General features: G+C 41.5%; 1 protein-coding gene across 1 annotated transcript in view; it reads left to right on the top strand.

Moving 5' to 3' along the window:
- Window positions 1-12,598, top strand: part of rspry1 (ring finger and SPRY domain containing 1) — an 82,359-nt gene extending 69,761 nt beyond the window's left edge. The window contains exons 11-14 of the mRNA XM_080187112.1: window positions 3,284-3,386; window positions 7,711-7,863; window positions 8,064-8,168; window positions 10,927-12,598. Of these exons, the coding sequence (XP_080043238.1) occupies window positions 3,284-3,386; window positions 7,711-7,863; window positions 8,064-8,168; window positions 10,927-11,023 (458 nt within the window). The 3' untranslated portion in view covers window positions 11,024-12,598. The remainder of the gene's footprint in view (window positions 1-3,283; window positions 3,387-7,710; window positions 7,864-8,063; window positions 8,169-10,926) is intronic.
- Window positions 12,599-12,887: the final 289 nt, after the last annotated feature.

The raw sequence follows: 12,887 nt of genomic DNA, 5'->3' as shown, positions 1-12,887 counted from the left end.
ATCAAGTTTCCGAACAAGGTGATTCCTGACGGCGAATCCGACTCCAGCATCATGACGCTCATTGCTGCCGCGACCGCTCCAGAAAAAAGTGCATCCACTTCCAGTTTGAGTCAACTGACCTACGTTAGCAAGCTGAGTTTCACTTGGGGCTGCAATGTCAATGTTGTATCTTGCAAGATCTCTGGCAACTAAGGCTGTTCTTCTCTCTGGTCTGTCTGCTGTAGGGTTGTCCAAAATCGTGCGTACGTTCCAAGTGCCAATGGTGAGTGGTGTCACCTTGTGTTTCATTTTGTGTTCGACCGCAGGATGGGATCCCCGCTAGCCGCGGTAAACTGGTCAGGGTGTAGCAAAGCAGGCAATGTTTAGGGCACCTTTTCTCTCCCTTCGTCATTCTATGGAGGTGAGCAGCGTGTTCCTGAAGAGGACTGCTCAGTGGCCCAGGTAGACGCCGAGTTCCACTGCTGCTTCGGTCAGTGGAAAACGACGATCAGACCTGAGCCGCCTGCGTGCAGGTCCGTGACTGCAGTTCCCAGTGTATCCACACCTGCTGCTTCGTCGCTCGCCCATCACCACAGGGCTTCAAGGGTTAAACAGGACACATGATGATGATGGTGTTGAAACTAGCACTTGATTTGGATTAAAGTGAGGGAGAGTTGTGCAGTGTCAGCCTCACTCTCTTCCCAATTCCCACCTATATCCAGTGACAAGTCAAGATTGCTGGAGGTGGGAGTAGGCACAGTGGATGACCAGGATGTCTTCTGTGTCTTGTCCTGCTCTTCGCATTCCACGATGCTTGCAGAGACCGCCTTCTTGACCGTCGGACCTTCCATTGGTCTCTTCCGCTCAATTCACCGGACTCTGTCTTGACATGCTGAGGTAGACATCTCCCTATCTCACCCAGGGTTGAGACCTGTCGGCTACCCTCACCTGGTTTAGCCGGGTTGTCGAGGCTGTTGCCCGGGGTGTGGCCACTGTCGCATGCAAACAGCTATGGGGAGCCACAGTTGAGTGCTGAGTGCCAGATGGGGACAAAGGATGGACAAACCGCCCTGAAAGGACACGACATGTTTCCCCACCAAAGGTATTACCCCTCTGACATCCCATACATGCAGCAGAACCCTTTGGGCTTGGTCTCCTTAGTGGCAAATGATATTCTTCTGTTACAAAGGCCAGATAATGACAGTTTCCACCTTAACTTAGTGATACTACCATCATGAACCAGATGCTGAGTGTTGTGTGGTATGTGACCAGCAAGGCCTGAATCATGGTCTTAAAGGAATTAACCCAATTAAAAGCTGATCCACCTTGACAAAACACCACAACCATGTCTCATTTATGCCAATAAGTAATATAATCAAATATTTTGTATTGCAAATAAAATACATTTCATGTCTGTGGACTCCAGTTTACTGAAAAATAAGTCCTATGATCTAGAGTGGTATAATACCTCATAGAATCATAGAAACCCTACAGTGGTGAAGGAGGCCATTTGGCCCATCAGGTTAGCACTGACCACAATCCCACCCAGCCCCTATTTTTGCAACCCCACACACTTAGCCTGCTGATCCCGGCCCCCCACCACCACCACCACGGTCATTTCAGCATGGCCAATCAACTTAACCCACACATCTTTGGGCTGTGGGAGGAAACCGGAGCACCCAGAGGAAACCCACGCAGACATGGGGAGAATGTGCGAACTTCACACAGACAGTGATCTAAGGTTGGAATTGAACCCCTGTCTCTGCTTTGAGCAGCGGTGCCAACCACTGCCACCCAAATTTATTTGGAAAGTGCATACTCGGAGCCCAGCAATAGCCTTGTCAGTGGCTAATTGGAGTTTTTTAAGCCCACCTTCATGTTTAGTCAGTGGATGCTCCTTGACAATGTGAATCATTATCTGGACTGCACCACAGCTGCAAACTGCAACTCCACTGATGTTGCATGGCTACCCAGAGGTCTTGGCCAGTCTGGAAATGATTTAAAATGACCCACTGTCACTATGGGAGATCAAAGCCAGGTGGATGAGCAGTGGAATCTACTATGATGGAGTGGTTTCTTGTAGAGCAGATGCTTTTTCCTGCTGAGATGTTCAGCTGTTACTCCTCTATGGTAGGTTTAAACCGTATTGGTTGATGTGAGGGTAGCTGCGCTGCAGGTGGGTTAAGGGGTCCCTGAATAAGAGCAGGCTTGGATTGGAATTGACCTTCACCAGTAATTTTCCTGTTGCAATTACTGTCCTGATGTTTGGGGATGGCTGCAGTGTTACATAAGAACATAAGAAATAGGAGCAGGAGTAGGCCATCTAGCCCTTCGAGCCTGCCCCACCATTCAGTAAGATCATGGCTGATCTGTCGTGGCTCAGTTCCACATTCCCGCCCTCTCCCCATAACCCTTAATCCCCTCTCTTATCAAAAACCCATCAACCCGTGTCTTAAAAATATTTAGCGAGGTAGCCTCCACCACTTCAATGGGCAGAGAATTCCAGAGATTCACCACCCTTTGAGTGAAGAAGTTCTTCCTCAACTCCGTTCTGAACTGCCCCCCCTTATCTTGAGGCTGTGCCCCCTAGTCCTACTGTCCTTTCTGAGCGGGAAGAGTCTCTCCACCTCTATCCTATCCATCCCATTCATCATCATATATGTCTCAATGAGATCTCCCCTCATTCTTCTAAACTCCAATGAGTACAAGCCCAGTTTATTCAGCCTCTCCTCATAGCTCAACCCCCTCAACTCCGGCATCAGCCTAGTAAACCTCCTCTGCACTCCCTCCAAGGCCAAAATATCCTTGTGTAAGTACGGCGCCCAAAACTGCACACAGTACTCCAGCTGCGGCCTCACCAATGCCCTATACAGCCGCAGCAAGACGTCCCTACTTTTATATTCAATCCCCCTTGCTATGAAGGTTGCTCAGGACTTAAGAGCCAGGGATCGTGAGTTGGTCAATGATTATTTTGTGATGTGGGTTGAGTTTCACATCAATAAATTTGGTGTGGACAGATTAGTACCATAATGTTGTGCAACATCCTGATGTCTTTTATATGATGACGAGAGCTGAGACCCTTAGGGCCTTTAGTGCTAAATAAATAAATTAAGTGATACCTATCTTTTTGCTCCTGTTGTGAGAAAGCTGCATAGAATACAAAAATACATCCATCTGATTATGCTTCTCATGAATTGTTGTGGACTTCATTCAAGAAATGTTGTCCATCAAATTGAATTTGAAAAAAAAAATATGCTTTGTGTAGATTTTTTTCTGGTAACATTCCTTGTTTTTTTCCATGCAGGGGACACAATAGGATTTCTTTTAGACTTGAATAAGAAAGCAATGATTTTCTATCTTAATGGAAACCAGCTACCCCCAGAAAAGCAAGTCTTTTCGTCAGCCATGTAAGTAAATTTGAACTTAAATGCAGCAAATGATTAGGATCTGGAAAGCACTGCCTGAGAATGTAGTTGAAGCAAATTCAGTAAAGGCTTTCAAAGGGGAATTGAATAGTTATTTGAAAAGAAATACTGGACAATGGAGAAAGGGAGGGGAGTTAAACCTGCAGAGAATTTGCAAGGACACAGTGGGCCGATTGGCTTCTCTCTTTAGTGACTGGAACTCGTGGATCAGTGGTACAATCAAGAAGGTGTCTTTAACATTGACTGCGAGATTGCAATGAGTCTCGAACCATTAGATCAACAACAGGCAAAAAAAACCTCCTATTTACCACTACTGCTCTTGCCCTGCTGATGAATCAAACACCTTCATTTTGAGTACCAATTGTCAGAGGTACTTGAGGGTAGTAAGCCCACAGAATTTATTCTGGGTGTCTCCCCCACTCTCAACATCCTGGGGTTACCATTGACCAGAAACTTAATTGAACCAGCCATTCAAGTACAGAGCTACAAGAACTGGTCAAAGACTGGGAATTTTTTGAGTGGTTCATCCTGATTTCCCCAAAGCTTGTCCATTAGGGATTGGTGGGAGGGAGGCAAAGTAGCTGAAGTGGGAAAAATAAAACCTGGTATTAAGGAAGGGATGGTGGTGGGAGTGAAGAATGCAAGTGATAGAGGGAGAGAAACAAAGAACGTACAGAAACACTGTGTAGTTTTGGTCACCACACTTGCAGAAGGATATATTGGCCTTGGAGGGAGTGCAGAGAAGGTTCACTAGGCTGATACTGGCCATGAGGGGGTTAGCCTATGAAGAGAGACTAAATAGATTGTGTCTGTACTCGTTGGAGTTTAGAAGGCTGAGGGGAGATCTTATAGAGACATATAAGATGATGAAGGGGATGGATGGGGTAGATGTAGAGAGATTCTTCCTGCTTAGAAAGGATAGCAGGACTAGAGCACAGCCTCAAAATAAGGGGCAGGCAGTTTAGATTGGAGTTGAGGAGGAACTTCTTCACTCAAAGGGTGGTGAATCTCTGGAATTCTCTGCCCGTTGAAGTAGTGGAGGCTACCTCGCTGAATATATTTAAGTCACAGGTAGATAGGTTTCTGATAGACAAGGGAATTAAGGGTCATGGGGAGAAAGTGGGAAAGTGGAACTGATCCACTTCAGATCAGCCATGATCTTATTGAATGGCGGGGCAGGCTCGAGGGGCTAGATGGCCTACTCCTGCTCCTATTTCTTATGTTCTTATTTAACAGGAGTCATCCACTCAGCCCTGCTCTGTCATTCAATAAGCTCATGGTTGACCTGATTGTAATCTCCATTTAACATTCCCATCTAATCCCCGATAACCTTCTACCACTTCGCTTATCAAGAATCTATCTGCTGTAAAAATATTCAAAGATCCTACTTCTGCTGCCTTTTCGTAGAAGAGAGTTCCGAAGACTTGTGATCCTCAAAACGTTTCTCCTTACGGCTGTCTTAAATGGATGACGCTTTCCTTTTTAAACAGTGACCTCTAGTCCTAGATTTTCCCACAAGATGAAACATCCTTTCCATAGCCACCCAGTTAAGATTTTTCAGGAACTTGCATGTATCAATCAAGTTGCCTCTTTCTTTTCTAAACTCCAGTGGATACAAGCCTGGCCTGTCCAACCATTCCTCCGTGAGACAACACTCTCACTCTACATACTAGCCTATTAAGCTTTCTCTGAACTGTTTCTAATACATCCTTCCTTAAATGCACAGACCAATACGTCATGCAGTATTCCAGGATGCAAAGCATAACCTCACTACTTCTTGATTTAATTTTTCTTGCAATAAACTATAAGATTCTACTAGCTTTCCTAATTATTTGCTATACCAAATACTAAACTTTTAGCTATTCATACACTAGGATGCTCAGATCCCTCTGCATCACTTCTGCAATACTTCACCCTGTGGACAATTTCATGCTTTGTCATTGTATTCCATTTGCCAAGTCTTTGTCCATTCAACCTATCTATATCCCTTTGTAGCCTCCTTCTGTCCAGTTCACAACAACTTCCCTGCCTATCTTTGTCATCAGCATGTCTTCACTTCCTTTATTCAAATAATTTATATAGCAGAGTTGGAACCCCAGCATTGATCCTTGTGGCACATCACTTGTTACATCTTACCAACCAGAATACGACACATTGGTACCTACCATTTCCTGTTAGCTAGTCCAACTTCTATCCATACCAATATGTTACCCCCTACATCATGAGCTTTTATTTTCCACAATGACATTTTGCGACATCTTATCTTATCAAATGCATTCTAGAAATCTAGGTGCACTACTTCCACAAGTTCCCCTTTATCTGCAACACGTCTTACTTCTTCAAAGAGCTTCAATAAATTGGCTAATTATGATTTCCCCCTTTCAAAACCATGTTGACTCTGTTTGATTACCTTGAATTTGTCTAAGTGCCTTGCTATAATATCTTTAATAGCTTCAAACTTTTTTAATGACAAACTAACTGATCTGTAGTTTCCTGCTTTGTTCCCTACCCATTCCAAATAAAGGAGTTACATTTGCCGGAGTCTCTGTACTAATGACCATGAAGCGGTTATTGTGCTTCTAGAGCCATAGCCAAAATGCCTGCACCATTAAACAAAGGAATTCAGGTTACGCAGATATGACACAGATTATTAGACATATGGTTTCATAAACCAAGGACAGTGAAGAGACAACATATTAGATATATTTGAAATCCTATGGTGAGATGCCTATTTCACTACTAGGTGCGGAATCCACTGTTTTTCTACTGGAACAGTCAATGTTTATAGGCTGTCCTATTGTCTCAACTTGGATTCCACCACTGCCCCCCCGCTGTCAAAGTCAGGCTATTGGATCTGAAATTCCAATAACCTGCCTTTGAGTAAAAATGTCAGCATGCGCTCTCCATAATAAGCCACTAACCTGTCAGCATCAAATGCAAATATCGCCATTGAACAGCACTGCTTTTTTAGATATACTATGCATTCTTATATTTTAGTATCTTATTAGCAAAATTGTTTCTTATTAGCAAAATTTCTATGAGGATGTGACTAGTGCGGAAGACAGAGGGGAACCGGTGGATGTGGTGTTTTAGATTTCCAAAAGGCGTTTGATAAGGTGCCTCATAAAAGGTTGCTACAGAAGGTTAGGATGCACGGAGTTGGGGGTAAGCTGTTAGCGTGGATAGAGGATTGGCTGCCTAATAGGAAGCAGAGAGTTGGTATCAATGGATGCTATTCTGATTGGCGATTGGTGACTAGTGGAGTGCCGTAGGGATCGGTGCTGGGGCCTCAGCTATTTACCATTTATATCGATGATCTGGAGGAGGGGGCTGAGTGTAGGGTGACAAAATTTGCTGATGACACGAAGATGAGTGGAAAAGCAAATTGCGTGGAGGGTGTGGCAAGTCTGCAGAGGGATCTGGATAGGCTGAGTGAGTGGGCGAGGACCTGGCAGATGGAGTATAATGTTAGCAAGTGTGAGGTTTGCCACTTTGGCAGAAATAATAGTAGGGATTATTATTTAAAAGGCGAAAAGCTGCAGCATGCTACAGTGCAGAGGGACCTGGGGGTCCTTGTGCACAAGTCGCAAAAACCCAGTCTGCAGTTGCAGCTGGTGATCAAGAAGGCGAATGGAATGTTGGCCTTTATAGCGAGGGGGTTAGAATATAAAAGTAGGGAGGTCTTGCTGCAACTGTACAGGGTACTGGTGTGCAATTTTGGTCGCCGCACTTGCGGAAGGACATAGTGGCCTTGGAGGTTCACTAGGCTTATACCGGAGATGAGGGGGTTGGACTATTAAGAGAGACTAAATAGACTGGGTCTGTACTCGTTGGAGTTTCGAAGGATGAGGGGGAATCTTACAGAGACGTAAAAGATAATGAAGGGGATGGATAGGGTAGAGGTAGAGAAATTCTTCCTGCTTAGAAAGGATAGCAGGACTAGAGGACACAGCCTCCAGATAAAGTTGGGAGGAGGTGCGGTTTAGATCCAAGTTGAGAAGGAACTTCTTCACTCGAAGGGTGGTGAATCTCTGGAATTCTCTGTCCGTTGAAGTGGTGGAGGCCACTTGGCTAAATATATTTAAGTTGTGGGTAGATAGGTTTTTGATAGACAAGAGAATTAAGGGTTATGGGGAGAGAGCGGAAAAGTGGAACAGATCCACTTCAGATCAGCCATGATCTTATTGAATGGCGGGGCAGGCTCGAAGGGCTAGATGGCCTATTCCTGCTCCTATTTCTTATGTTATGTTCCTAATGCTGTGTGGTATTGTATTTAATATTTTATTTAAATTATATTCAATTACAGATCTGGCTTCTTTGCTGCTGCCAGTTTCATGTCTTATCAACAGTGTGAGTTTAATTTTGGAGCAAAACCATTTAAGTATCCACCAACAGTGAAATTCAGCACATTTAATGAATATGCTTCCCTCTCGCCAGAAGAAAAAATCATTCTTCCAAGGTGAGTACTGTCAGTATCAAATGAAAAAAAATTCATAACAATATATTTAAGGTATAATGAACTTAATAGGTGTTTTTCTTTTGGGTCCTCACAAGGTACCTGTAGTACTGTCTTAAGATATGCAGCAGTTCTAATGATTAGAAAGTGAATGTAATCAGAGTATAATGGTTTATAAAACTGTCAACTGTGTTGTGTTTAAGGCACAGACGTCTAGCTTTATTGAAACAAGTGAGCATACGGGAAAACTGCTGTACACTTTGTTGTGATGAGATGGCTGATACAGAACTCAAACCATGTGGACACAGGTATGTGAGCTCTTGTCTTCATTAAAGCATCTCTGTTTATAATGGTTGTCCGAGGTCACATTTTCTTGTTTTCAAGTTGGATACTACGATATCCAGTCTAATTTTTTCTTAATATTTGAAACAAGCTACTGCTCATAAGATTTTTCGTAACTTCCCATTATTCTGAGTACTGGTCTCATGATAGTTCTTTGCATTGTCCCAAGAATTGGCTTCAGTTGCCCCTTCCCTATCTTTCCCAAAAGAGCAGGGCACCTATCAAAGAATGTTTGATCTGCACTATATATTTGTTGCTTCAGTACGAGAATGACCCTTATAAACACCATCCCTGCTCTAAGTGGCATTCCTGAACGTGCTTGTATGATTTCTGGCAGCAGAAAATTGATCCTAATTCATGTGCATTGTATCTTATAAAAGACCAAGGTCCTTTAAGGAGAAGAGGTTTGGATCATGTCCATACGTTTTAGGAGAAACGTTGGATTTCTAAAAATTTTCAATGTTTCTGCTTCCTGAGTCTTTGCCAACATAGACGACGTAGAAGGAGGCCACATGGCCTGTCGTGTCCACGTTAGTTGAAATTGTTATCAGTCTAATCCCAACTCCAGTTTCTGATTCCTAGCCTGGTATGTTATATCATCTCCAGTGCATATTTTAAGTGATAAATATTTGTCTGTACTGTCAAATTCAGTTAGCAAGTTCAAGACCCTTAGCCCCTTTGGGTGAAAATATTTCTCAATACCTCTCAAATCTTCCTAATTACTTAAAATCTATGTTCCTGGTTACTGATTTTCAGCTAAAGCAAATAGGCTTTTCTTTCTTAACATTATCTAGGCCCTTTAATTTTAAACATGTTGTAATATTTCCCATTGGCCTCCTCCCAAACAAGCCCAACCTGTCCAATTTCCTCAAATTCCTCCGTTTGTTTCCTCAGTCCTGCCAAGGTCCTTTCTATCCATTCTGGTAGAATCATATCCTTCCTGCAATGCAGTGACTAGAATTACAAATAGTGCTCGAGATGTGGTCTAACTAGTGTTTTATATAATTTGAGTATAACACCTCATTTTTGTGTGCTATACCATGTCCAGTATCACAGTCATTTTTTTAATATCTGGACACTTAATTATGCCCTCTACATTGACTTAAAAATCACTGATGTCCACTTTAAATAGTAAGGGAACCTGTTGCTGGGGTTTATGACTGGAAACAGCCTTCCAGTCACAAAAACACCCATTGACCATAACTTTGTTTCCTGCCACTGAATCAATTTCCCTTGGTTCCCATGAGCTTTTACTTTTATGTCTGCAATCTTGTTTCTTGCCAAAATAGCAACATTTGAGTTTTACAGCACAGAAGGAGATTCTTTGGTCCTTGTCTGCACCAGCCATCAAGCACCTATCCATCTAATCCCATTTTCCAGCACTTGGTCTGTAGCTTTGTCTGCTATGGCACTTCAAGTGCTCATCCAAATGCTTCCTAAGTGTTGCAAGGATTCCCACATCTATACCTTTTCAGGCAGTGAGTTCCAGATACCCACCACCTTCTGGGTGAAGAAACATTTCCTCAGGTCCCCTCTAAATCTCCTGCCCATTATCTTTAAATCTATGCCCCCATGATTAAAAAAAGCTAACTTCCTTGCCCTACCCAGAGAATAAAAGTCTTTTGATGGCTTGCTATCAACTTCTCTGCAATGTACTTTGAGAATCAGTTTCATATTTACATAATGCATGTAAATAATATTTCTTGTTTATAAGCATGATTTGTTGCAGTTTTTCTTGTTGGTATTAATATGAATGCAGTTGCCTAAATTTCCTTGAAACCAATTACGGACATTGTTTGACTATCATCGAACCAGTCAATTAACACACACGTAACATTATAAAAGGGGAGGTTATGTGGGGTTTGATCCTGAAGAATAAGTGTTGATGATTTTATAAGGTGCTGAGAAAGTCATCAAATGAAGGAAGGTGACCAGTTGTATAGTATCTCTCTTCTGTAAAGGCTGATTTCCTTCGATTACAAACTGCAACTTGGCCCAGTAATTGCTCCTGATCTAGTGATGGCTGGAGTATTTGGATTCATTTTTTTATGAAGCCTTTATTTTGTTGATTGTCAATCTTGTATGTAACTATGGAATATTGAATAGACACGAAAGCAAAAATCATTGGTTTTCCAAGGTCCGGTCCACAGTCCTGCAGATCAGTAGACAGAATAAAGATGGTACATTTTAGACCAATGGATCATTGAATAGACTAGCTTGTAGTTCTTTCTGAGCTAATGGTGTGTGACTGGAACAGCCCCACAAGATTTCTTAACAATTGTGTTATAATTCTAATCCCAGGAACATGAGCAACAAGACCAAATAGATTGCTAGCATATAACTTTGTAAAGTGATCAATTTCCCTATTGGCTAAACAAATCATTGTTGAGCTACAGGAAGCCTCTGACTTACCCATTGATGTCCTCTAGGTATATCTGCAAAGAAAATTTCCAGAGTTATCCATGGAAAGTATAGTAGAGAAAGTAGTCTAGTTGATTCCCCAAACTTGCACTACTCTTCTTTGTGCTACACTGGGATAAAGTGACATAAAACATTGGGACAGTGTCTGTGATCAAATACTACAGCTTATTCATATATTTTTAACTTGCTATTTTACAGCTTTAATTGGGGATAATATAGTTGTCCAGTGAGCATGTGGCCCTTCAATGGTCAACCAGATATTTTGTAAAGCTTATCTTAACATTTGATCTTTCTGTTTAACAGTGATCTATGCATGGAATGTGCCTTGCAGCTGGACACCTGTCCCTTATGTCGTCAAGAAATAAAGACCCGGGTCAGGCTGATTTCACATGTTTCCTGAACTCTTGCTTCTAAGACCTGTTCCAGTCAACATAAAGTACCAAGTGCTAACAAATGAAACTCTAGCAGGGACATGTACTGTCCAAAAAGTGCAATGCCTCCAGATGCTAGTATCAGTCCATTAGCCAAAAAAGGCTAACTTGGCAAAGGTTCCAATGGAATAAGTTTGCGCAGTTTCAACAAAGTTCTGAGTGTGCATGAACTCGCACATACCTGGCTGCATTTTAGCACTAAATTAGTTATCTCACTGATGCCATGCATTGGCTATTGTGGGAATCGATAAAATGTCATATTGTTGCAGTAGAGTGCTCTGAGGATGGATTGAGGTTCAGTGGTGGGGGGGACAAATTATAGGGCAATGTCGAGAAACTTTACACAGCAGCTAACAAAACATCTGACCTGAGAGTGCTTCACATGGATATTGAGTCTCTGAAATGGGAAATGTTCTATTCCTCAGCACTTACTGTCTCTCACCTCAAAGAGCACAAAACATCCGAAGTTTTTAGAAGATGCAAATTCCAGCTTGTTTCAAGAGTAAAGAGATCTATTTGTTTGTTTTTGCCCTCTGACTGAAAGAAGGTGCTGCTCATCATACTGTACTTTTATTTGGCATCAGTCTGGCACTTGTCCAATCTGTCAAAAGCTCTAAGGTTCAAGAAGGTTCCAAGGATATATGCAATGGCAGCAAATCAAGAAGAAACATATTCATGAATGATGAGATTTGCTTTCCATTATTACCTATATGCACAACTGTTTACTTTCGTAGGTGTTTCACAAGGTACAAGTGTGTGTCAAGAGTAGCAGTATCAACTTTTGCTGAAAGAAATGACATGGAAGATGAACTATTCAAAAACTGCAAGATTTGCCAAATTACTTAGAATTTGAGATCTGATTAATCCAAAGAACATTGAACTTTTTTTAAATGCAGGACATCTCTGGTAATCAACATACTTTTCAAGTTTTGTTTTGCTGATCACAAAAATATTTGTAATCTGTCTACACAACCAAGCCTTGTGGATAGCAAAATTATAAATTATTTATTTAATGAAAGTGCGTGTTTTACTGATGCAAGAAGATTTTTTTCATTCATCTTTAACATTAATGATTGCATTTGCCAAGATTTGTAATGCAACAGATTTGTGCTTTCTCACCTCCCCTGCCCCTCCCTGATTTCTTTCAGACCAGAAATGCACTTGCTAGAGCAATGAATTATGAAACAGTCTGTTTCAAAAACACCTCTCAAATCTGGGTCAAGAAAGGGACAGCAGCATTTGCTAAAGAAAATTTATGAAGCAGTTTTAGGAACAATAGTTGAATAATTAGGCTTGGAAATGGAGTATAGTGCCATCTTTGGATGAGTTTGATATGTCATGTTAAGTTTTATTGGTGGACAATTCAAACTTAACTCGTTGCTCTGGATCATTATTGTACTGCACCAAAAGTACTTTACAAGATTTTACTACATTCCTATTTACCACTGTACAAAAATAAGATGATATTCTTGTCCAATGTCAAACATGAAAACAACCAGTGTTTTCAGAAATTTGAATACAGAAATAAATTTGCATACAGAAAATGTTTGAAGACTTGAGAAGCATTTATTAGGACAAAACAAAATTAGTAACATTTTCACCTTTTTTGTATGCCATTGGTGTTTAGAACAAATTACCTTTTGAGCTTCCCATTGCGCATATTTGACTAAATATATGTACAGCATTCAGGTTTACTTCCACTGTTTATAACAATGAATATTTTGTACATGTCATTAGAAATTAATCTTCTGTTGGGTAGTTACAATTGCTTTCCCTGGTGCTGAAGTCCCTTATCACTGTCAAATATTTCAAAATGTATTGATTTCTGTTATT

This window comes from Carcharhinus amblyrhynchos, chromosome 4, assembly GCF_965287045.1.
Source record: "Carcharhinus amblyrhynchos chromosome 4, sCarAmb.v2.hapA, whole genome shotgun sequence".
NCBI classification, from domain to species: Eukaryota; Metazoa; Chordata; class Chondrichthyes; order Carcharhiniformes; family Carcharhinidae; genus Carcharhinus; species Carcharhinus amblyrhynchos.
This window is presented reverse-complemented; position numbering and strand designations above follow the sequence as displayed.